A 27407-nucleotide genomic window follows, 5' to 3' on the forward strand; every position below is an offset into this window, starting at 1 on the left:
GGAGTCTGAATTCATGGGGAAAGAATATCTCAGTCTGGTAACAGTGTTGGCTACTGGTGAAGGAAGATAGATAAAAGAGGACAAAGCACAGGCTTTGACTAATTACATATTAGCAAACATGGCAAATTTCATCCTTGAAAATTTCACTTTAAATATAGTGATGATAAGTTACATTGCACCTTCATAGTAAACATTTTTTTGGCTATGTAAAAGTGAACCACAAAAACGTTCTGTCAAGGGACGCCTGGGTGGCTCAGTAGGTTAAATGCCTGACTTTGGCTCAGGTTATGATCTCATCATTTGTGAATTTGAGCCCCACGTCGGTCTCTTTGCTGACAGCTCAGAGCCTGGAATCCGCTTCACATTCTGTCTCCCTGTCTCTCTGCCCCTCCCCTACTCATGCTCTGTCTGTGTCTCTTTCTCAAAAATAAATGAACATTAAAAACAAAGTGTGTTCTGTCAAATATTAAACTGTCCCAAGTTGATACTTATGTTAGGACTATTGGAAAGGAGTAAAGAGGAAAAAACAATGGTGTAGGAGTCCAGAGAAGTCAGGAATGTTATGTTGAAACCCCCAATGACTCATTAACTGTACTTATGCAAGTATTCTGATTTCTGGAGTGCTTTATTATTTTATCCATTAAATGAGACATTACATATTTTACAATTGGGAGAAACAAGTTTAAGAGTTTTTGTGAAAATTATTTAAAAGAAGAAAATACTTTGTAAGTCTAAGGCAAAAAAACCCATAACTGAATACACAAAAAATTATTAACTTTAAAATGCCATGCTTACCATTAACAGATTATTTTGAAAGATCTCAATGTGATATTAACTAAGGATGGATAGAAGTAGAGATTTTACCAGTATGCACCTGTGACTTTTAAAAACAGACTTTTTCCATTTCTGTTGAAGTTTAACAAGTGAAGACATGAATACGTATAATTATTGAGAATCTTTCCTGTGTCAAGTACTATGATGATTTAAATGCTATTTTGTAAATGTAATTTTAATGACAACTTTATGAGGTGGATATCACTACTTCCATTTTCTTGATCAGAAAATACAGTGATTCAGAATATTCATTCAAAGCCTTTTCATCCATAATTTTAGAACATTTTGAGTACTATGCTAGAAGTTGAGATCAGAATGTCTGTGCTTCTGATGAAGTTTTTGGTGTCATGTGGCATATATGGATTTGAATTTGCCTGTTAACACACAGAAACAGTAAAGGACTAATAAATACTTTACCTATTCTGGTTGCATCAAGGGTGTGGACGTAATAACAACCAGCTCACAGCATTCCTGTAAGACTCAATCACCAATGAAATTATTGCATAGGCTATAATGCATTGTACAAAATTTATATTAACTATATTAGTGTTCCTGGTACATGTAATAGAGTTGCTTAGGCAATTTCTTAGCAAAAACATCATTCATGAGATTAATTTGATCCTCTTTAAAGATCATGATCACTGTAGTGTTGCACTATTCTGAATTCAATTCAATTTTGAAATTGAAGATAATATGTACTTATCTGGCAAATTATCTGGATTTTATAATAAGCATTTATAATAAGCACTATAGGCAAGTACTGAGTGTATTTGATATAGTGATTGAATCAGCTTACTCATTTACTAAGATAGCACATAATCTTTAGTGTTTGTGGTTTCCAAAATTCACCTCACTGTATTTCCCTTATCTTTTATGGCTCTCCTCTCATCTGCCCTTCCCTCCTCTTCTTCCTTCCCTCCCCTCCCACTTTGGTATAAGTACTAAACACCAAGGGATTCTGGTGTTAACACAGATGCAGTTAGTTCAGCAGGTGCAATAAAGTCATGATCTGCATAGTGCCATAAGGGTAACCCTAATTATGACCTCAGAGGTTTCCTCTCTAAGAAAGGCAACTTTATTTTATTTTCCAGGCTTATTGAAAATGCTGTGGTTTTCATAGAACTAAATTGAAAGGAACTAAGACATATAGAGTTTGCTAAGTCGGATACACGGTATTAATTGCACGTGATCATTTCATAGCACTTTGTAATAAACATTCTGAAGTCTTATAAGTCATACTCCATAAATTATGGTAGAGATAGGTAATTATGTGTGCATCGAGATATTTAAATTTTTGAAGGTTTAATGATATGGTAATATTAGCCATACTAATCTTTTTAAAAGTCAACTAATTAATGTAACATGATAAGGTGTTTGTGTTTTGGTTATTCCTTTATCTTCTGTTAAATTATAGCAGTTCAATTCCAGCATATTTTGTTTTCTCTTTCTTAGCACTTATTTGATAAAATAAAAATGTAACAGTTTTCATATATTTTGGTTAAAAATGTATTTTTCCTCTAGCTGTCAACAACAATATATTCAAATAGGAAAATAGATTTCTTACTATTTTTCTGGTAACCCATCTTATTCCTTTAATAATGCTTTTCATTGACCTATTATTCAAAATATATTTTGTACATTTCAAATGCATTTTATTAAAATTTCTTTTCAGGTAACCTAATTTATGTAACTTAATTTACATATATATTTCATTTAAATAAAATATGTGCCATTTATTCATTATTTTTGAACTTTAATATATAAATGCATTTTTCCGTTTCTTCCCTAATACATGATTTTAGAAAAATAGCAATTAGTAGGCTTCCTGGATTTTTATCATTTTTCCCTGATAAACATAAAAAAATAGCTTTGGTATTTTTACCAATAATTTCTTAATCACTTGGCAAGAAATACTAAGAGTAAAGAGTTTTTAAGAATTTACATCCAGTACCTGATTTTTGAAGTGACATGGATGGTTTGATAGAAATTCTGCACTGTATCTTGAGTAAATAATAGTCAACTGTGACATATGGACAATAATTCCTTTCAAAGAATTCTTGTGATGCTGAAAGCCACAGGAATGAGGCTTAGTAGTTTTTGCAGCCATTGGGACTCCACGATAGAATTGTAACCAAAATAGGAACTGACCTGAACATTTATAGAAAAGTAAACTAATGACCTGCTTGAATGCTCCCCATGGTTTCTAGGATCTGAGTTTACTGTTTCCCTCTGGTTTTAGTGTTTTCTTAAGAAGTCCTCTAGAAATAAAGCTCGTTTAAACAAACCTTCCTGGAGGAAGTGCTGTCTTCTCAGTATTGGATTTAGATGTAAGAGTACGATAGGAAAAGTAAGGCAAAGGCACTGACTGATACATATTATACATCATGTGTATATTATGATATATAATATATATTTCAGATAAATATACCTTGAAAGTGGGTCATTCTTAATTCTGGTTAAGATGGTTAAGACAACACAGCCACCTGGGTAGTCAGGATATGCCACTAGATTGAACATTCATAGTTCCTGTACATCCATAGTTCCTGAAGCTACATAGTTCACTGAGTGTAGCATCATACAGAAAATTGAACCCTTTCCCATCCTGCCAGGCAGCTGAAAAGATACACACCATCGTTTCTCATGGCTCAGTTTTGTATCAAACACATATGTTAAATCAGCAGCTGGAATTCAAGCCAGCTATCCACAAAGATGGACTTTGTGGTAAAGAAGGAATCTGCATCCTGAGAGACATTTATATTTCCTTTCTTTCTACATATATGTGTAGATCAAGGGAGAAAGAGAATATGAATGGGTCTTAGACTGCTGGTAATGACATTTCTGACAACAACATTACTCTAAATTTATTTTTGTTTTCCTTTTGTGCAAGTGAATATACCGGCTATATTCCTAATATGCTTTCTTAGTGTAGCAGGCTCTATCTACACTTTTATGTTGTTGGGGCATTTCTATATTAGGGGAGTGAAATGCTCATGAACTTTTCCATTGTTGTAACTTGAGAGTTGTAATTTGAAAAAAAAAAATACATAGAATATTATTGGACAGAGTCCCTGAATAAGAAGATAAATGCAATCCAGATATCTCTATTCTGACTGCTATTATTCACCTTTACTTTCATTTTTGATATTTTTCCTGGTGCTTAAAATCCACTTTGTTATTCACAATAACATTTCTATTGAGGGATTAACTTCCTTGACCCTGTTTTGCAAATGAAAACTGAATACATGCTAAGCTGGTAAAAGAATCTGTTTCGAATCAATAGCTCTCTGTATCTTCTTTGTTTATCCTACTAAACCATCTCTCTTTGCACTAAGTTTCAATAAAACCAAATGGCAACCGTATGACTGTTAGAAATATTTTGAACATCATTGGAAATCAAAATTTCAACCATCTGAGATGAACAAAAAAAAGCAGATTCTCATAACATCGCTATTGTTGGAAACATTTCAAAGCGTATTGTCATGCACCTGAATTTTGGGACATTTTTGCAATTCTTGAGGGATTTATTTTTATATTTTTGTCCTTAGTTGTTATTCATTTTTAATGCTATGATGTATTATAACATGTCTATCAAATTTATCATGGCTCAAATTACAGGGCTTTAGCAACACTATTTTTTGCCAAGTGAATGCAATGGAGAATTTGAAGCCACACATGAATCTTAAGTTTCAGTACAGTCCAAAATGCACATTAGTCATTGAAATTCATTTGCTTTTCTAGAGTGAATTTCATTTTTTAAGGATACATATGACCTTTTTTTAAAGGTCAAAGTTGGTATCAACTTTAATTTTTTAAAAATTTCCTTCTAAGGAATTCAAGGCATTTTAATTTTTTTTTAAATGGATGGTTGAATTACCTCCTAATTCTACAGAAATCATAAGGCTTCATTAAATCTCAAAACCTTGATGTTGGGGCGCCTGGGTGGCGCAGTCGGTTAAGCGTCCGACTTCAGCCAGGTCACGATCTCGCGGTCCATGAGTTTGAGCCCCGCGTCAGGCTCTGGGCTGATGGCTCAGAGCCTGGAGCCTGTTTCCGATTCTGTGTCTCCCTCTCTCTCTGCCCCTCCCCCGTTCATGCTCTGTCTCTCTCTGTCCCAAAAATAAATAAACGTTGAAAAAAAAAAAATTTAAAACCTTGATGTATAATCATTCGGAGATATTTTTTCATGGGTCTTTCATATAATTCTGCATATCTGATGAATAGAGGCCCTAACTGCCATTTTACAGAATTTAAAGGATATTTGAAGGATATTTGTATAGGGAAGAGACTTGGAACATAGTGTCTCCCTCTTAAACAAAAGGCTGGTTTGCAAGCCTTGAGCAGTTAGAGGTAGTGTCTCCCTCAGGGCACAGGGCAGGTATGCTTACCATCCAGTACAATAAACTAACATCTCCCTCAATATATAATGGCAAGCATGCTTGTGACTATAATAAAATATTCAGGTTCCCTTAACCCAAGGCTTCTCTGCTGTAATGCAACTCACTGCACGTACAGGTTGTCACCAGATCCTCTTCATACTGTGCACTAGGAATTGGAGCTTGGGGAACCAGCATGAGAATGCTGGTACAATGACTAATATTTTTGTGGGTAATAATGTCCTTTGTCTCTGATTCAAGAGCCATGTATATTCTGCCAGCCTGAATGAAACTGTATTTGAATAACTTGTTATCTTCTAAGTTAGAAAAAAATCATAGACCCTTTACAATTCTTGACAATATTGGTTATAATTTTCTGCAGGCATTTTAGATGATGAAAGATTATGGGGCGCCTGGGTGGCGCAGTCGGTTAAGCGTCCGACTTCAGCCAGGTCACGATCTCGCGGTCCGGGAGTTCGAGCCCTGCGTCAGGCTCTGGGCTGATGGCTCGGAGCCTGGAGCCTGTTTCCGATTCTGTGTCTCCCTCTCTCTCTGCCCCTCCCCCGTTCATGCTCTGTCTCTCTCTGTCCCAAAAATAAATAAAAAACGTTGAAAAAAAATTAAAAAAAAAAAAAAGATGATGAAAGATTATGTTCACTGTGTTCATTTTTTTTAAGTTTATGTATTTTTGCGGAGAGAGAGAGAGAGAGAGAGAGAGAGGGGGAGGGGCAGAGAGAGAGGGAGACACAGTATCTGAAACAGTCTCCAGGCTCTGAGCTGTCAGCACAGAGCCCGACGTGGGGCTCGAACTCATGGACAGCGAGATCATGACCTGAGCCAAAGTCGGGTGCTCGACCGACTGAGCCAACCAGGCGCCCCCAGACCACTCATTTTTCGTGAAAGACAGTGAAAATCTTGTCTTATAAAAGCCACAGAAATGAACATAGATTTTTATGCACATGCACATATGTGTGTGTTCTTCTGCTTGGGGGTCAATATCAGGTAAACTGAGCAAAGTGATTACAGTTTAAATTCAGCATTCAGAAGTAATAATAATAATAATGATCACTTGAGGTGAGCTTAGTATAACTATAGAATTCTGGAATTATTATGTTATATACCTGAAACTAATGTAACATTGTGTGTCTTCTATGCTTCAATAAAAAAAGAAAAAAAAAAATCCACACAAGTGGACTAAACTAACACTTAATGGGAGCTTAGTGTATATACCTGCTGCTCTAAATGCACTGCTTTTATTAACTAATTTTTGTAACTCGTATTTGGTTACAGGGTACATATTTTCCTGGTGCACCTGGGTAGCTCAGTTGGTTAAGCGCCTTGATACCGGCTCAGGTCATGATCTCATGGTTTGTGGGTTTGAGCCCTTGTCAGGCTCTGTACTGACAGCATGGAGCCTGCTTGGAACTTTCTTACCCTCTCTCTCTGTTCCTCCCTTGCTTGTGTGCACATGCACACACATTTTCTCTCCCAAAATAAATAAATAGGCTTAAAAAAAGATATGCATTTCCTTTCAAAGCAACTGGAAGAATCAGTTTTGTATCTTAGGTAGAAGATGCATCAAAAATGAAGCTTTGGCATTAAAGATATTTTAGAAACTAGATTTTATTCATATTTTGAATTAATATGTTTTATAATATGGCAAAATAAGACAGTAATTATTGTGTTTGAATTGCTATGGACCGAGTCTCATATATATAAACTTAGGGTTTGTTTCTTGTTTTGTTTTTTTGGTAATCTTTTGAGTTCGGGATTAAATTTTAAATGCACTTACAAAGTAAGGCTAGCACTTAAAATAGGAACAGTATATAAAACTTGAAGAGAGTTTACAGATTTTAGATTATATTTTTTTAAATTGGATCCCTCCCTCAGTGGTTGAAGTGAAATTCATATATTTGGCATTGGTTGACAAACTGTTATCTAGATTTGATTGGACACTGTATTTCATGCAGATATCAGTATACATACTTTTAGAGTGTAGTAAGCATTTTATGCTTTCTAAGGTTTATTAGAATGATTTGGACAGTTCCTCTGGGGTTTTCTAACTACATAGTTAGCAGGTGTTCCAGGTCATACTGACACGTAGCTTCTCATGGTCATCTTTGGTATTGTTTCTCTATGCGCTTAATCTTCAGGTTTGGATTTCTGTTCATTTTCAATGCGTATGCTGACCATCGTGTCATAGATCTAACATGAACTCTGGAAATATTTTTCTTGGATATGTTCTGTCTCAAGGCAAATAGGTTATGGTCAACTTTTGACTGTTTTTCTTTGATTTGTTCATGTTGCAATAAAAATTGCTATTATGTCTATCGGACATCACAAAACTTTCCTAAAGTTCTTTTTATGTCATTTAATTTTTATATAGTTTTCTTTACCACATTTTTAAGGGTGGTAAGGAAAACAGGATGCAAAATTATAGTATCTAAAAAATTGACACTATTTCAGGAAACTGAGAATCTTAAACTTTGTTTTTAGCTTTTATGCATTTAGAACAGAACACTCTTGGAGATTGTCATAATCACATTCAAATTGAGTGCTAAGCACACTAAATATATTATACTCTGTATCCTATATGCTATACAACGTATTAAATATAGACTGCCTGTGTGTATATATGTACGTGTGTGTACATGTGTGTGAATCAAAATATTTTTTTGGTATTGTGTTTAAAGAGATACCAAAATTAGTATAACTTATTGATTCTAAGTCTTAATATGCGTTTTAAAAAGAAGAACCATTTGCATTTGGAAACAGAATGATCAACCAATAAGTTGTATTTTTCTTTTTAAATGGATCAGATCCATGTTCCCCTTATAATATATCACAATGAGCTGTTTTATGGTAGTAAGTTATATATATAGCCTTTTATACGTTAGGGTTTGATCAGAGGCCAGAACTTGTATGAGCGATGTTAAAAAGGATTTTGTAACAGGCACTTGACCTTATACAGTTGTGGAAGATGGTGGAGAAATCCATGGATCTCTGGAATTTATTGCCTCTGAGTCAGGTAATGGGCCTGACATTGTTGTGGGTCACCAGGATTGGCACTAGGGAAGAAAAGCTGACATTTAGTGGGGAAGAGCAAGGACCAACTGAAACTTGCAAGGATAAACTGTGACCCACAAGGACAAACTAGAGTTGGTGTCTCTTTCACCACTTCCAACTTTGATGACTTGGGTGACCTACAGAAGAAACTGATGCTTTTTGCTATGGAGCTGCACAAGTACCAGGACCAGGTCTTATAGAAGCTAGCAAATAAGATCTGGTAGAGGGTGCAGGAGGGGCAGGCCCAATGCTAACATGGTGGCCAGCAGATCAGAACAACTTTGGGACTTTTATGGTTGCAGTTCAACTTCTGCCTTGCACATCTCATGCAAAATACTTTATGGCCAATCTTAACCAGTTTATGGAAAAGGGAATTCTACACTGTACTTCCAGCTTATCTCAAGTGACACAGTACAATTCTGCCACAACTTTTTAATAATTGCTGCATTTGCTGTTTGACAGTAATTCATGCCATCTACCACTTTGATGAAAAGAGTGACTATAACTTATAGTCCTCCACTCGTGGAAGACTGGAATTTTATGAAAGTTCTAATGAACAACATGTAATTTCCCTTTGTAACAAAAATGGGCACATATTTTTAATGTTTCATACCAATTTTACTAAGTCCACCTCTCCTTATCATCAAGTATGGGCTTAAACTCCCTTATCTGTCCTTAAAAGGAAGGAACAATTCATAATGGAGTTCTTGCCCAAGGTATTGCACACTATAGTGAATGGCGTGAGAGGTGAGCATAGGTGGAAATATTCAAATCAAATAAACAGATGATTTCCTATATTAAGAATAAGTTAGGGGCACCTGGGTGGCTCAGTCAATTAAGCGTCTGACTTTGGCTCAGATCATGATCTCACCACTCATGGGTTCAAGCCTTGTGTCTGGTGCTAACAGCTAGGAGCCTGGAGCCTGCTTTGGATTCTTTGTCACCCTCCCTCTCTCTCTGCCCCTCCTCCACTCACACTGTTTTTCTCTTTCTCTCAAAAATAAACATTAAAATTTTTTTTTAAAAAAGAATACTATAACCAGCTGATTATTTAGTAAGTACTAAGTTATTATGGTAAGTACTTTACTATATCACTATTCTCATTTTTAGTTGAGGAGACTGTGACTCAGAGATCCTAAGTAACTTTCTGATAGCCACACAGCAAATGAAAAATGTTGCCTGAATAATTCTAACCCATGTCTGACTGACTTTTAAAGCATCATGTTAAGGGGCGCCTGGGTGGCGCAGTCGGTTAAGCGTCCGACTTCAGCCAGGTCACGATCTCGCGGTCCGTGAGTTCGAGCCCCGCGTCAGGCTCTGGGCTGATGGCTCAGACCCTGGAGCCTGTTTCGGATTCTGTGTCTCCCTCTCTCTCTGCCCCTCCCCCGTTCATGCTCTGTCTCTCTCTGTCCCAAAAATAAATAAAAACGTTGAAAAAAAAAATTAAAAAAAAAAAAAAAAAGCATCATGTTAAAACCCCCATGCTATTTCTGTTTTGTTATTATTAATTCATTACTTTTGCTCTATATGTTTTTTTAAATTTATTTATTTATTTAAATGTTGTCTGTGCCCAACATGGGGCTCAAGCTTATGACCCCAAGATCAAGAGTCACATACTCTTCTCACTGAGCCAGCCAGATGCCCCTATATGTTTTCCTTAAATTCTCTGAGAATACCTTTTCAAGTTTGAATATCTATTTTAAAAAACTAACATCTTTATTAAATATTCATATAATCAAAATTTAAAATTCTGAAGGTCCAAATTTTCATTGTATTCAGAAATTATTTCTAAAATTAATGTATGTAATATATATGCACACATATATCTGTATATGTGTGTATGTACATTATAGTATATACAGATTATATAGTATATATGGAGTATTATAAATGCCTAAGGAGTCTCCATATATTAGAAAATATATTAAGAGAACATTTTATATTATTAATTAATTAACAGCATTTAATACTTTTGATATTAAGACTCCAACCAAAAATGTTTTCACTTTTCATGTTAGACAAGGTAGAAGGTAAAAGAGAGGTATATGTGAATGAAATCAAGCATTCCTTTAAAATGTGGATTTCATTTTTATTTCTCCTTCCTCATGGCTATATATCACACATAATTAAAGATGCAGTTTTTCTCCCTTATTTGAGTATTAGATTCTGTTATGAGAAAGCATATATGTTAGGAATAAATATGCCAACTAATTCTATCCACAGTAAGCCTCTTTAAAAATTTTTTATGTTTATTTTTGAGAAAGAGAGGGAGAGAGACAGAGCATGAATGGGCAAAGGGCAGAGAGAGTGGGAGACACAGAATCCGAAGCAGGCTCTAGGCTCTGAGCTGTCAGCACAGAGCCCGATGCGATGCAGGGCTCGAACTTGTGAACTGCGAGATCATGACCTGAGCCAAAGCCAGAAGCTTAACCAACAGAGCCAACCTGGTGCCGCAGGAAGCCTTTTTAGATTGTAACTCTACCTACTTGGTGTAAATCATGGACTTAGTTGCTGTAAGGCATGAGCACCAAGTACTCAACATGTTGCATAAAATTGGAAACCACATAGTATGGTTGAAATCAGAGTAGGGATTTTTGACTACTTAAATAGTTCTTCTGGCTTGGCAGGAAAATTTTTAAGTTGGTTTCACATAATACTTTATAATTGTATGCTTTCATTTGAATATAAGATAAAGAAGGTTTATTTTTTTATGGACCACCTACAATCAAACAACTCAAGTGAATGATACAAATGTGATAATTAGATTGATAGCACAATATGAAAGAAAATATAAGCTAAAATGTAGATGTTATCAGTTTCTCTGGTCCATAAGTAACTTCTAGAGCTTCACAGCAGTCAATCCTGAGGTGAAGAGTCAGTCAAATGGGGCATCTTAACAGAAATGAGTATTTACATAAAATGATTTGGTAGCTTTGTGTAGGAGTCTTCATTTAGTCTGTCACATAACTCGAGCCACTTTAAAATTTAATTTTCATCTGTTACAGGTTTAAAGATGTTATAGGTCAGTTAATGTGAATAGGCTTACATTCTTAAATAACTAGCCATGAAATGACACCAATTTTGTTGTCCTAACATTGTTTTAAAAAAAATTCTGAAATCAAAACACAACAAAACAAAGCTTTGAGGTGAACAGGTCAGTTGGTTTTATTAGTCCATCATTTTTCTTGATAATGAAGGTGAAAATGTCTCCCAAAATGGATAGAACAGCCTACTCACCATATCACAAGGTGCATGTTAAGCAATTCCAGGTCACAAATTCAACATTAGATGGTTAATATTATAATTAGAACACAGTTAAGTCTTAGTTTTATTACCTATGCCTCTTTGAAGAAGAGATATATAACATCCTTTAATGAATGCCGAGGTATTAGAAAGACATGATTATGGATGATTAGGTCACAGCTGTAATAGCATAGTGTTAAAAGAAAAAAAAAGAAAATATTATTGCTAGATAAGTATGAAACAGCTTACATAGAGGGATGAAGTGAGTGACAGGAACAATCTCACGGATTACTGCTTTGGCACGAAGATTCTAGTATTCAGCCAGCTTGCCAAATAAATTGAGCAGAGAAAAAGAAAGTCAACAGATTAACTTCAGGAATTAAGCTTATTAATGGATTTTCATGCAGAAATGTATCCACCCATCATGATAGGAAAAGGATTCCTTTGCTTTCCCAGATGGTAGATTAAACATTAAAATATTTCTACATAAACTACATAGAGACTTTTTCTTCTAAATGAATGTTCGCTGACCTGAGGCAATACTACACTATACCCATTCATTTTGGGCGGATTTTTATTTGAACCAGAACAAGTTGTTAGATTTAATCATGAACTGAATATATTTGAATAGAAATTGTTCATCTTCACAGCCTTCTCTCCTTTTTTCTCTTATTTAGAGTAACATTTCACTGCTCCATCCATAATTTAAGAACATGCAAGGAGGTAATTGGAATTGGAGGTAAATTACATTCTTTTGTAGAAAGTATAATTATCGGAAGTTAGTTAAAAACACCTCAATTCTGTTTTAATTTTCATGCATGGAGCAGTTGTTTTGACAGATGGATGGACTTTATTTTTGTAACCGTCCGGGAAAAGTCTGCGTAACATAGTCTAATCAGTGCTACATATTTGTAATGTTTGTTTTTGAATCACAGTGCATTTGGCTCCTATATCTTTTTTCTGGGGGTAGACATTTTCTTTCTAATTTATTTTTCCAGGCTAATATCTCTTTTGTTTAATTCCTCTATCAATTTAATCTGAAAGCACTAGAAACATTGAAAAAATAAGTGTGAACGGTTTGTCACTAGGATGATGAATCATTGTTCTTCAGGTGCAGCCTTGGGGTTTACTGGTTTATTATTGCCCTTACTTTTACTTCTAGGAAAGTTAACAATTCATAATGCTGTTGGTCTGGAGTACATTTCAGTAAAATAAGAGGTCAGTATGGTTACCTGACTCTTGGGAAGCCAACTTGTTGCTAAACTTGTCTGTGTATCTCAACTTAAATTCCAAAAAGGATCAAGGTTTGAAAAATGAATTCATTTTGAACTGATTACATTTTCTTTATTACGTTGTAAATCCGCCGGTGCTGAGCAAAGCAGTGCAGTAGTTTAATGCCAAAAAGTACATTACATTCTAAGTTTTAAGAATTGTCATGGTTCAAGAAAAGGTCAGAATCACTCTTCTTCTGTCTCCCTAGAACAGAAATGTGTGAAGTGTGTTTCCTTTTTCTGCCACGCTTCCTTCTTTTTTAGAGGAATGTCCAGGCTGCTTCCAAATAAAATGAGTATCCTGTTTTGGAACATTCAAAAAACAAAAACAAAAACAAAAAAAACCTTGGCAGCAACAAGCTAGAGAGTGAAGGCAAATGAATGACAGAATTGATACTCTTTTATGTAGGTTTTCCGTTTAAAGAACAATCCTTGCTAACAATGTCTTCTTCAAATTTTTGGTTCTTCTCTGTCCAGTACTTTTAATTCACTGCTTCCATGCAGCTATTTTTAGCCAATTTTGAAAGTACTTCATTCACTGTCTTTGTTTCATTTCAAATGTCTTAACCTATTCTGTAAACCTAAGAAATTTCTCTCCATTCTATTTGCATCAACCTTCCTTTCAAAATAATGCTGAGCTAGCCCTGGGGCATGGCAACATTACAGCCTGCTGCCAACTAGGAGAGTTCACTGGGGAAATGAAGGGGATCATTCCAGGCCTTAGGCCAATTGGGTGGGTCTAGTCCCTTTGTAGCACAGATAGAGTCTGTTATCAGTATTCTCAGTAGAACCCTTTGCCAGGTTTCACAGCTATAGTCTTGTGACTGATTTTTTTCCAGCAGCTCTGTAGAGGGCTAGCTGTCGTACTATCGTAATACTTCTTTGATAGTTAATAGACAACAAACTAAAATTATGATATTCATTGTGGCTCACTTCTGTAGTTTTAAGAACCCTGAGTTTTTCAACCACTAATTATTGCTAACCAATTACCCAGTCTATAAGAGATATCAACTCACCAGCCTATTGATTTTAGAACTGAAAACAGTTACAGAGATGGCATGAGTCTCCATTTGTCTTTACAAGTATCCATGCTCATAAAATGTTTCCTTTTATTGTTGTCCCAGAGAACTAGGGCCTCTTCTCAGATTTCTAGGATGCACTTAGGTGTTACTAATGGGATTAGAGAATTTGGATTTGTATTCAGAATTGCATGTGTGTCTTTTAAGGCATGGCAGGCAAACTGGAAGCCTGTTCTTTTCTAAAATGAACAAGATGTCCATCTGGTTCTGCCACTATTATTTATTAGAATATTCGTTTGCTTACCAATATATACATAGCCATTTACTTGGTTTCAACATACGGTGCCGGAACTGGTTATTTATAATCACGAATGCTGTAATACTGAGTCCACAATTAGGGATGGCTGTCTTTATGTAAAAGAAGAGTATGTGGCCACCTACATGTTTCAAAAAATGGGGTGCTGTGAAACATTTTCCTGAAAATGCCTTCTTTGCAAATGACTGAATATTCTTTAAAGTACAAATAAATCCTTTGGGTAAGACTTATGAATGGCCTCATTTGTAAATGAGTTTATCAGATGTTTCCCTCTGCACAACCTCTTTCCCCTGCCTAGACATTCATGCCCTAGCCTCTTGGGAGGAGAGAAACTGTTGCGGAATGGGCAGTTTGTTGCTGAGAGTCTTGGAAGTTAGGCTCTATCTGTTTTGTCTAAGATGTACCATTAAATGTGGGTAAGATCCATATACTCTTTAAGTTAGCAAATTTTTCTTCATTGCAACTTCTAAAATTAATTGATTTGAGAGCTTAATTTTATATGCTGTACTGCTTTACCAGACAGAGTCAGGATTTAAGTGGCAAAACAGTGGGAGAAATTAGATGTTTATTTTAGTTACTTCCCTAAACTACTCAGCATATGTTAAGAAAGTATGAGGAGTCATAACTTGAAAGTTACATATTTTACCTTAAATAGGTCTCATTCATCTTTGGGGCAGTATATTAACAGGACACCCTTAGGTTTCATCCCAGAAAAATCAGTGGTAATGGAAAGCAGTTATTTGAATTTAAATAACAATTATTCTGCTTAAGTTTGGTTGTCTGCTCCTTATTATGGGGGCAATAAAGACCAAAATTATCAGCTGCAAACACAGAATACAAACATCATGTGGAAATGTACTTACATCATTGTAACACCTCAGTTATAAATGCCAACTGACCACATAAGTCCAAATGCATTCTGAGCTTTCACTTGAAAAGGCACATGTTACACAGAGTGAATTTGGAAGTGTTCCATGCTTTGAGGTGCTGGGATCAACACTATCTTCTATTATATTTGCCAGCCTTGCTCACATTAGAGTCTGCTTTTCATCTTTATCTGCATTTCTAGTTACATATTTGGCTCTTATTTCCAAATTTTTATAGGTAAAACACAAACTTAGGATAATCTATGATCAATAATAAAATAGTTTTCGATGAAGTTTTTATTATTTAGCATATGAATATTCATTTGGCTGCTTTCAAAGTGGATATTATGTATTCCATGATGAACTCATACTTTCTACTTATATGTATGTAATTTTTAAGATTCCTTATATGGTTAACAGACCATAACCTTTTATTTGAAACTATTTTGACAGTTTGGGTTTTCTTTTCTTTTTTTTTTTTTTCTTTTTAATATTGATATAGATTCACCTATTTAAAAATAATTTTGTGAGGTGCCTGGCTGGCTCAGTCAGGTAAGGGCCCAGCTCTTGATTTTGACTCAGGTCATGATTTCTTGGTTCCTGAGATAAGCCCTGCATTGGGCTCTGCGGTGACAGCGTGGAGCCTGCTGGGTATTCTCCCTCTCCCTCTCTCTCTGCCCCTCCCCCATTTGTGTGTGCACACATGCTCTCAAATAAATAAATAAACATTAAAAAAATAATGAAAATATTTTGCAAAAACTAAGTCTTTTCTGCTCTGGATTTTTTGGGTAATAAAATTATCAGTTTATATTCTGATTATCTGATTTTTCTCCCAAATCTTTCATCAACAGGGACAAAAGGCTGAGATTCCTATTTGTTTATAGAAAAACAGTTTCTTTCACAGCACCTGCAGGTAGACTATATAGAAAGGATATAAATGGCTCTGTCCATTTTATTTGTTTTTATTAAAATTTTTTTTTAATGTTCGTTTATTTTTGAGAGAGAGAGACAGACACAGAGCATGAGCAGGAGAAGGGCAGAGAAAGAGGGAGACACAGAATCTGAAGCAGGCTCCAGGCTCTGAGCTATCAGCACAGAGCCTGATGTGTAGCGGGAACCAACGAACTGTTTGTGAGATCATGACCTGAGCTGAAGTCGGATGCTCAACTGACTGAGCCACCCAGGTGCCCCTTTCTCCATTTTATTTTTCAAGTGATCTTTTATTTCAAAAGATACAATGGCAGGTATATCTAAACTATAAATAATAAGATATGACTAGAATATCTCCTAAGAACTAAGCATTCTTACCTGTGGGATTTGTGGCTCATTGGGCAGGGAATGCATGTATGGGTTCATGGGTTCAGGATGTCCATGAACCTCCTGAAAATATTTGTTAATTATAGCCACTCCATAAAAGATCTTTCCACCTACAGATATTCAGTACTCTAACTAATCTTCCCTATTTCATAGAAATATACTCTGCATTGTCTTTGAGGCTGAAATAATGTTTTGGAGAGGAGGCAGCTTTACTTTCTTAGACTCTATAGAGGTTACTAATGAGCAGAACTGAAGTTTAAAGGCAGGCACCCATCATTATTGGCTACTACTAATGTTTAAAATTCATGTTTAATAAAAAGCTTTATTATCTTTTATTTTTGTCTTATTATTCTAAACTTAAAGCTTATTTTTGCAAAGAAATTTCATCACTGTGTGCTTTAAGTAATCTTTAATTAATCATATCATTTCCTGTTCCCCTCATCTCTAGAAAAGTCACCTGTGATTAACAATTATTTATACCTTTATTCCACTTTTATATAAATAAATTACAAATAGTTTTAATGAACTGCTATGGAAGACAATCTTTTATTACCCCCCCCAATGATAAGAGCTTTTATATTTTATTTCATTAGATAATATGAACAAATAATAGGATAATAAGCCCTAAAAATGTTGTGAAAAAGACACAAAAGAAAAGAAATCTGTTCAAGCATGCCTAGCACCCTAGAGGATACCTCAGCCATGCTGACTGCTAGAACTCACTGGTTTTCCTTTTGTTTTACAGAAAGAATGTGCTAATTTCATCAAGGTGCTTAAGGCTTATAATCAGACTCACTTGTACGCCTGTGGAACGGGGGCTTTTCATCCAATTTGCACCTACATTGAAATTGGACATCATCCTGAGGTAAACTAAAGCTGGCTTTTAAAAACTGGTATTTGTCCATGACCCCTTCCTATTCAAATGCTTCATTACTAATTTCTTCAGCTCATTTAGCTTCTGGTTTGCTATTCAGTGGGATCTACTTCAAATTCAGATGCTGTTATTAATTTTAATCTGTGAATGCAAAAAGAATGAGACCATCACTCAACGATAACTATGGAACAGGAGGAAGGAAGGAAGAAAGCATTTGCTTTTGCCCTGGATTACAGAGTCCAATCCATTTTGCATGTGCAGCAGATGTCAGCAGGCTGAATGTGTACTGTTTTCTCCTTCATTTGTATATTGCCAGCTTTCCCCTCCATTTCCATCCTCCGCCAGAAGTGTCTGCCACCCCAGTTGTTTTCTTCTGCCTAGGGATTAAGGAAGGATGCCATACATGTGCACAATGGTCTGATCTCATGTTTGACCTAAATTATTCACATTTGTGTTCTTACTCAACTAAGCTTTCTTTCTCTATTTTGAGCTATAATGTTGGCAGTATGGAAAAGAAAAAGAAATGTTTCTTTAATTGGTTTAATATAAGAGATGTTTTAGTTAGGTAATTAAAGTTAGGTAAGTTTAAGTAACACTAGAGATTAGGGAAATACTGAAAGGAAAAGTTACGGATATTGAAAGTGGTTCCATGAATTGGGCTTACCAGTAAGCCTTCAACTATAAGCCCTTTTATAATTTTTTGGCACTAAATGCCAAAAAGAACAAATGGTGAGAGCATCATTTGTGACAGAATTTTCTTCCAAATTGGAATTCAGAGATACTCAACAAATAAAGGATTTATTTCTCCAATATTTTTGAAATCCCGAAGATAAAATATAATTCACACGTGAGCCACTTCTCTGTAGCTATAGATTCTCTCCCTAAATTTTCTTAAGGTGTCCTAAAGTGATACAAAAACGTTCTTTCAACCCAAAGGTTTAGAAATCAAAACAGTCTGTGCTATAACATCTTTGTAGACACCTTAGAGACTATGTGGTTTCTAGACCAAACACAATTATTATTACTTAACTGATGATCCTGGAAAGATGAAAACACTTTCCCAAGGCCTCACCAGTGTAAGTATTTGCTCCTCATCAGCCGGTTCCCCCCGGTCCATCCTTCCTCCTTTCCCGTACAAGCACGTATAGTATACTTGCTGACGTACCCAAGAGTTTTAAGTAAAAACTAACTTTAAGGAAAGGCCGTTCTACTTAAATTACTTGTTTCGTGTTGATGAAATTAGGAATAATTCCTTGCACGTGATCTAGGAGACTTTGTATGCTTGACTTCCAGCACCTCCTGGAGAAATCTCTCCCTCTTTGCTTTCTTCTCATCTGTTCCTGTAGTCAGGCACCCCAAGAGTTAGGCCTGGGGTAATTGCCCCACTATTCTGTACTCTGGAGAAAGCTCTAGAGAACTCCTTCCACATCATATTACACTTTTTCAGTTTGTCAGGGATCATGCTGTCCAGACAGAGCAATGGAATCAGGAGAGCTGAGCTCCTAGCACAGATTAATAGAAAAGACATGGGCTGTGAAGTCACATCTGGCTTCTGATCTTATTCTACAACTCACTAGCTTTGGAGCCCTGGAAAAATTATTTAACATCTCAGACTCTGTCTCATACTATGTAAAACAAAACTGAACAAAACCCCTGTTATCCTCAGTGTCCATATATTGTAAATGAGAGGTTGACTTGTTATCTCCAACTGCCTTCCAACCCTCCTAGTAAGGGCATGACCCACTGACTTTTTTTGTTATAGAAACTCAATGAGTTCTAATCCCATCATTGTTAAACAAGTGTCCCGTGTCCTAGAGTGGAGGACTTTTGTCTGACCTTACTTGGTACTAGATGCTTGATCCGGAATAAGCTACTTATTTTCTTTGTGTGTCTGTTTTATGTATGGCTGTTGTGAGGGTTTAACATTGTCCAATAGGTAGTAGGTACTGAAAGAATGTTATCATTTTTAAAATAAAAATCTGCATCTCGCTGTTACCGTCTTTCGTGTAAGTAATTGTCATCTTGTACCTCACTTGATCAGATATTGTAAATTACCGCACTGAGCTCCCATTGTTACTAGGTGATTCTGCACTTTATCTTAAATTCTTCCATTTAAAAATTTTAAACTTAGATGATCTTGATGGCCATTTAAATTAAAATACCATTTATTGTTCCCATGTTTCTATCATTTTCCCAAAAATACTGATTTTTTTTCTTGAAATTGCTATTTAGGAGAGTTCACAGCATATTTCCTTTATAACTCATTAACTATTCATTGTTCTCTTATGGGTGGGCAGGGGAAATGAAAGGTACAGGTTCTGGAGCCAAGCCACTTATCCAGGAAAGTGGAGGAAGCCATTTCCACCACCGAAATAAATAAAGCTTCCCTTCTAATCTCCTTTGAGGTAGAATATTGGGATGCAGGTATTTTCCTGAGATTCTGAATCTCAGAGCTTTGGAGAGAGGTCCTCCTTCAGAAGCTCAATGACCTTGATTTACATGGCAAATATATTGGGAAATATTGTTCCAGAGTCTTTTAAGTGGTCAGAGGAAAGATGATTATGCAGTCATCTGGGGGAATTTGGGGCGGTCTAGACAGACAATCTAGGAAATTCTGGAAAAGATATTATCAAGATAGCTTGTCTAGACAGTATAAGATTTAATTTTCAAATGCTTAAGCTGCCTTAAGAGAGAATCTGCTTTAAGTTGATCTATACTGGTACTTAAAATCCTACCCTTGAATTTAGACAGTTATGCCGTTTGTGAAGTTGAAGAGACAATGTGTGCTTCATGCCTTTAGGAAAAGAATAACAATGATGGAAAGATTGGAAGAAGAAGGTACAGTGATCAGAACTGAGGCTACAATTGTTGGGTTAGCTCTCGTGAAGTTTGAATTTAGTAACTTTTGTTTGCAAGGATGGCTTTTCATATAGAACCAGGACATATCGTTGTCTTATATTTTAGTTTATAAATAGAATGAATGCTTTGCTATTACCTGTCCCATACTACATAAAATAATTAACTAGTATCCTCTTTAAACCTCTGTTCTGCCTTTACATAATGAAGATTATTTCATCATACAAAAAAAAAAAAAGAAAGAAACATTTTGCTTTTCGCTTTTATTGTGGCCTTTGTGGACATTTTAACATTCAATTTTTTTCTTTGCTGTGTTCTTTCTTTAAAATAACTCATTATCTTACACTGAGTTCCCCAAATTGTTGAAACTCACTGTTAGGAAATGATACAGTGGACTTAGCTTTTCAGATAACTGATGTCACAGAAGTAAAGACATCACTTTGGAAGCAAATCAAGATTCCCTTTGTGATTTAACAGCCTCAGATCTTGCAGGAGGAAATTAGCAGTTGCTTTAAGTAATGATAAATAGTTTGAGGGAAAAAAAGAGAAAACCCTTGCTTAGTCTTCCAGTTAGAAAAATAGGCCTTATTTTACACTCCTAGCATTTTAGCTATTTACACTCCTGAATACTGTATTCCAAAATCTACTCTTGCCATATAGTGAATGTCTTCTGACCACACACAGTATGTCATTGATTACTGTATTAAACAGATTTTCTGTTTCCTGTAGTACAGTTGGGAATTGGTAGACCTATTAATTAACTCCAGTTCTATAAGATATATGTCAATCAATTCTTGGGTATCTGCCAGTGGTTTTTGACACTGCAGATAACTGCCAATGAGGTCACATACTTTATGCACATGTGTGTGTTTATCATAAAAATGCACAGTTCACAGAAAGAGTGATTCAGAGCTAGAGTACAGATGAGTTTTGTGTTTAAACTCTCAGTATCCATGCCATTCAAATGAAAAGTGTAAGTCATCCTTACAAGACAGAATATTCCCAAATGGCTCTTAGTATATGGTATTTCCCCTTCAAATTTACATCTGCTAATAACAAAAATGTATGAGTTTCGGACGAGTATAGCTTTTCAAAAAAGTCTCTGGATGCTTTCTCAAATTCCAAATGGGCCTTTTCTATATACCGGGCAGGAAATCTGAAGAAAGATGGACCCAGATGAGAGCTGGAAAATATTAACTCTATAAATACTCTCATAATGTCATGATCTCAATTTATGATTGAACCAAGGGGACATTAAGAAATGCAGTGAAGCTTAATGGCTATCTCCAAGGTCATTTCTGTAATGACAACCCATATATCTAGATATAAAATAAAATGTTTTGTCTGGTTCTTCCCTTCCATGAAGAATAAGACTTTGCTTTTATGCAAAACTTTGAATCAAATGCTCTTAGAGTCTTCAAGGCCAAAATGCTATTTAAGTGGTAGTTAGTGCTCTGGTGACTAATTTATACATCTATCTAACCTCTTCTTATTGTGTTCTCTCTCTCAATGCATGATCCTGTTTATCCCAGTAGAGCACAGGTTTATTTCTAGGAGGAAATGTACTAAAGCTGAGAAATTTAGATGTCTTGGTAAAACAGTGAGGAGTTACTTTTGGGTAACTCTTTCTGTCTTTCTTAGATTATACAGTGGAGTCTGAATTTACTTTTTAGTGGACTAACTTACGTGGGAAAAGTCAGGATTCCTTGGAGATTTCTTCTTGGCTACTCATTATTTCCACCAGAGGCAGTGTGTTCCTCATTTGCACCACTGACTGAGTAACATGTTGTTAGAGCAAGTCCATTATGATTTCTAGGTCTCTCTTTCCTAATATTTCAATACTTGAATCATGTTGGAAGTATAATCATGTTGGAAATATAAATAGTACCACCATTTATATTGCAAATTAAATTTATTATTTTTTTATTTAATAATTTTTTTAATGTTTATTTTTGAGAGAGAGAGAGAAAGACAGAGTGGGAGCTGGAGAGGCACAGAGAGAGAGGGAGACCCAGAATCTGAGGCAGGCTCCTGGCTCTGAGCTGTCAGCACAGAGCCTGATGTAGGGCTAGAACTCACTTGCCATGAGATCATGACCTAAGCTGAAGTCAGACACTTAACCAACTAGGCCACCCAGGTGCCCTCTTGGAACTTAAATTTTAAAACACTCTTATATTTGTATTTGAGGAACAGAATCATAGTTCATAAATTCTGAGTGAACTTAACAGCTCAGCAATATATTTTTCATGAGCTATTAACATTCTAATTTCTAAATATTATCAATAAGACAGTTTCTCAAAATTAATAGAACTAGTAGTTAAATGAGGTAGTAGGGGGACCTAAGTCATGATTAGAAACAAGGTTAGAAAAGAAAAAAGTTCACAAATGATTAAAAAAAAAAAAAAAAGTGAGAGAGAACCAGAAATCCCCCTCACCCTGTTTAAAATGTTACAAATCACCGTTTTGTTTTTTGACTTGTTTGCTCTAAATATGTGATATGAAAACACCATAGTAATGACATTAATATTTTACCTTCTACCACATATTTGGTTCATTTGAAAAAAAGATTTTTTTCCTCAAAGTATTTCACTGTGTTTTATTCCTAAGAACAATGTCAGATAAAAATGGAAATGTTAGCATTCAATTCTTAGGGTATTTAGTCTCATGTTTTATCATATCTGGTTTACCTACTGCCAGAAAAATAATTTGGACCAAATTAAATAGTTTTCTAAAGGCCATCCATATTGGTTCAATGACATCATTGTCAATTACTTCTTAAAAGTCTTTAATGTACTCAGTTTTTGAATCACATCTTCATTCATAATCAACATAGGTATAAGGACTGACTCGTATACAGCATGTTAATCAAAATATTTTTTCTTCTCCTGAACCCTCAAGAGCTAGTATGGATCGAAGACCTTCCACTTATTCGATCTAGCCAGTCACTGGAGGTATAGACTACCCAAGTTGCTCTTTCTCCTATCTATGTCTTTTTGATTGATTCCTCTGCACTCATTCCTCATATGATCTATTTTAAGAAAAAATATGTACCCATAAAAACTTTTAATTTGTTACCAATATTACATTTTACAGTAAACATGAAGAGTAGACTAAACCCTGTTGCCTTAAGGAAAATAGCAGAGTAGGCTTAGACTGAATTTCCACAGATCAGAATATATTTGTCTTCTCTTGCAGTGTTTCAAATAGGTATCAGCAAGTTATCTTGCAGATTTGTTGCATATGGTTCACTTTGATGATAATCTGAAAAAATAATGTAATTGCATACTAAGTTATTTGGATAACTACCTCATAATCATTTAAGATATTTGTTTCTTTGCTTGGGGATTATGATCATGTGAGTGTCAAGAATACTCCTTTAATTTTCTTGGGCTAATGAGAAAGAAACAAAGGTTGACTTGATATGCAAATGATGTATTCCTGCCAAGAATAAGCCAAAGTAAGGTCAGAGTGGACTGTGTGAAGGAAGGTTTTGCTGTGGTTGAAAGAGAGAAAAGTGGTTAGAGAATTCAGTCACTCCAGAGCACAGAGGAGGGTTGGTCTACCAGACCCAAAGACTGTAGCTTCTGGACACTAGAACCATGTTCATATTGTAAGAAGGTATTTACTTTTTAGAATACACAGGGGTATCATTATCACTTTGCATTACTATTGCAAATTTTAATTTTGTTCCCTAGTTTTGTTGGTACTTAATTTTAATCATGAAGAACATATAATTCCACAAATTTACTTACTTTTAGGAAATATATGATAGAAGGTAAACCTGACAGTACAGTAAGAAGATAACTTGTGGTAGTTTTTAAGCAGATAGTGTCCCCTCTTCTCTGTGTTCACATCTGAGGACGCTCTCCTTGCCCTAGTGTGATGTCCCCTGGTCATGGGCTCCTCATGGCGCTCAGCTGCTCCAGACTTAACACATGTGGTTAATTTGGACAGGATGAGAGCTGGGGAAGTAGAAATAACACAGGCTGGTGATGAGAATCAGCGTGAGGTGATGAGAACAGCACTGAGGTGAAAAGGAAAGACATAATGAGAAAACCAGTACTTTTGCAATAGAAGTTTTATTTATTAAATAGATTTGAGTAGATACTAGGCATAATAGAAGCATAACATTTATATCTTAAGTTCTTTAGATTTGTAGCTACATTTCTACTCACTTGCTACAATCAATGCCCAAATGACCTTGGAAGCAATTTGTATTCAGATGACTAGTTTAATAGAGATAAAACTGACTTTACTAAAAATATAGGAAACATTTTTCCTAAGCCACGTCCTCATAATAATAGTGAGGAATATAAATAAAAATGTCTGCCCCCAAAGAGCTAACATACATATAAATCTCTAACTTAAACATAGGTGAAACATCAGTAATAATAACAGTTATATTCCCAACAACTAACACTTATTGAGGAATAAGTGCTTTGAATTTGTTACCTCATTCATTCTTCACAAAATCTGATGAGCTAGGTACCCTTATATTCTCATTGTACGCTTGAGAAAGGTAAGGTTTTCATGGGTATTTTGTAAATGTACCTGAGGCAAGCATCCTGTTCAGTGGTTTGTGTCTGAGACCACAACATGTTCCTTTCAAAGGAAGTTACTAACAGCATGTAGTGGAAGAGGAGTGATGAAGTCATTCATTCTAATTTAGAGGACTAAGTTAAGGATTTTTGTGTTGTATTTATTTTATATTTTGAAAATACTCAACAATACTTCAGATTCATTGCCTAGTTTGAACAGGTGATGACTGTAAATAAGGGGAATTCACGAAGTGAACAAAGGCATTCACATTTCAGTTGGATTTAGAAAAATGAGTGAAGTATTGATAGTTGTGAAAGATAGTCGAGACTAGAAGGGCAGAATAAAAGGACAGAGTCATAAATGAGGAAATGGCAAATATCCCAGTGTGCAGAGAGTATAGTGATTTCAAAAAAGAAGGCTGGAAAATTAGGATCAACTTGAATTTGGGGAAGCCAGTCAAGAGCAATATAAATTTTTTGAAGAGACTACTATTATCGCTATGATTGGCTTTAAAACGTATTTTCATGTAAACACATTTTTGGCATAAATGTAATTGGGAGGGGGTACGGAGTGATGAATGGACATATAGCTGTGTCCATTTTGGGAGTGTGGCAAACGTTTGAATGGTGACATGATGAGAGCCTAAACTAATATTGAGTGAAAGATATTAAATATATTTAAAATCCTTACAGGAAAGTAAAAATAAAAATAATATCCAAATCTCCTAAGCTACTAGGTGAAATACAGTTGAGAAGAGGACACTGTTTAAATTCTCCAATAAAAAATGCTTTTCCAATTCCTTTGGGATAATTAGAGAAACACGTTTTGTAGCATATTGTGGTTCATGCACACTCAATTTTCACTTCTAAGTCTACAAATAAGCTGAATTTATGTTGTGCATAAAACATTAAGCTATCATATGCAAAGTTATGTGAATTTCTCACCCATAGTGTATCTCACAAAAGCATGATTTCTCCAAGCTTGTAAATCCAGAGAATGCTATTTTGTGTAATGCATATGTGAAAGTAATTCAGACACATTGTTTAAAAAATAAAAATAAAAAACAAACAAAAAACAACTAAATAGAAAGAAATAAAATATACAGTACTTAGAAACAGTGATTTTAATGAAAAATCTGAGCTTTATTTTTAATTACAATTTTACGTTATAACTTATTCTGTGAAATTTTTATTAAAATGATACATCTGATTTATCCTTTGTTATTCTGTTCAGTTTCTCTCCTGCTACAGCTATTCCCCATGATTTTTTCATTATGTGTATTAATATTAATGCCTGTCATTGTTGGGATACTTGATGGCTTTATCAGTATTTTATAGCAGTTTATTTTCACAACTCCGTGATGAAAGTGTTGTCTCCATTTTTTAGTTTGGGAAACTGAATTTTAGCGCGGTTCATCATACTTCTATCACACAACTAGTTAGTCTGTTGCCATAACCATCCTAGCATATCGCTTTTCGGTAACGTAAATCTTATGTCTGATATTGTACCACTTATACTTTATTGGAATGATGCTATACATCATGTTTTCTTTAATGGTTTTTTTTTTAATTGTGATAATAATTAACATAAGATCTACTGTCTTAATACCTTTTAAGTGCATGGTTCATTATTATTAACTATAGGCGTAACGCTGTACAGACGACCTCTAGAATTTAGTCATTTTGCATAACTGAAACTTTATACTTGTTGAGCAGCAAATCCCCATGTCCCCTACCCACAGTCCCTGACAACCACCATTCTACTCTCTATTTCTGAGACTTTGGCTATTTTAGGTTCCTCCTTTAAGTGGAATCATAGAGCATTTGTCCTTCTGTGATGGTTTATTTTATTTAGCATAATATCCTTCAGATTCATTCCAGTGTTATTTGCAGTAGCTAAGATATAGAAACAACCCAAATATCCATCAACAGATGGATGGATAAATAAAATGTGGTAGATACATAAAATGGAATATTATTAAGCCTTAAAAAAGAAAGAAAGCCTGCTATTCAACAACATATACTGTGTGTTCATTAATACTCAGGTCTAAAACCTCTCAAAACAATGAATTGCAAGTGAAATGAATTACAGCTTGCATTATTGGAAGCCTCTTGAAAGAAACATTAAGTTCTTTGTATTAAAAATGTGACAGTGCATGTCATCTTGGTAAAATTTCATGGCAGTGATAAATTCATGGAATCTTTTAAAAGATATGGTAATAATATAATCAGGGAGTCATGTTTCAGTAAAGGAAGTGCTAGGATACCTCACAGAAACATACTTTTCTGATTCTACTAATTCTGTCTCTGTGTAATCTTAATATTGAGCCAAGATAAACAAAGCATACCTGCTTGTGCTTCTACTCAAACACACAGGAGAGTGGTAGTATGTTTTATAATCAAGGAGAATTGTAGTTCTTTTTCATCCCAAAGGGAAATGCAGAATTTGTAGCATTAATAGCAATATATTTTAAATAGAATACTTAAAATATAAAAAAATAAAAATTGGTTTTCTCTCATTTTAAGTTAGCAGTGAAACATGTCCTCTTTTTCTTAATATTTTGATTATGTACTGTCTCAAGAATATAGAGAAATCTGGATGCTGATCTATATAAAATTCTAGATTCTCTAATAAACCAAAAATATGTAATTTATATGGCAAATTATCAAAAAACAGAAAATTGGCAGTTACTATTCTGTTTCTTAATATAAATGGCTCTTTTCAATCTACTTATGCCTATGAAGATATTGAATATTAATGTACTTGAAAAAACTATCTGTTTTACTCAAATTTAATTTTGTACTTAAGAGTCTTTAGAAATTCTGGCCAAAAC

At 35.1% G+C, this 27407-nt stretch overlaps 1 protein-coding gene across 3 annotated transcripts in view; it reads left to right on the forward strand.

Moving 5' to 3' along the window:
• The window catches only part of SEMA3A (semaphorin 3A), a 468284-nt gene that overhangs the window by 320073 nt on the left and 120804 nt on the right, over nt 1-27407 (forward strand). For all 3 annotated transcript variants that reach the window (XM_086696802.1, XM_086696801.1, XM_086696803.1), the window contains one exon: nt 17051-17170. In XM_086696802.1, coding sequence (XP_086552928.1) covers nt 17051-17170 — 120 coding nt within the window. The remainder of the gene's footprint in view (nt 1-17050; nt 17171-27407) is intronic.

This window comes from Puma concolor, chromosome A2, assembly GCF_028749965.1.
Source record: "Puma concolor isolate L17-30 chromosome A2, mPumCon1.1.hap2, whole genome shotgun sequence".
In the NCBI taxonomy this organism is placed as follows: Eukaryota; Metazoa; Chordata; class Mammalia; order Carnivora; family Felidae; genus Puma; species Puma concolor.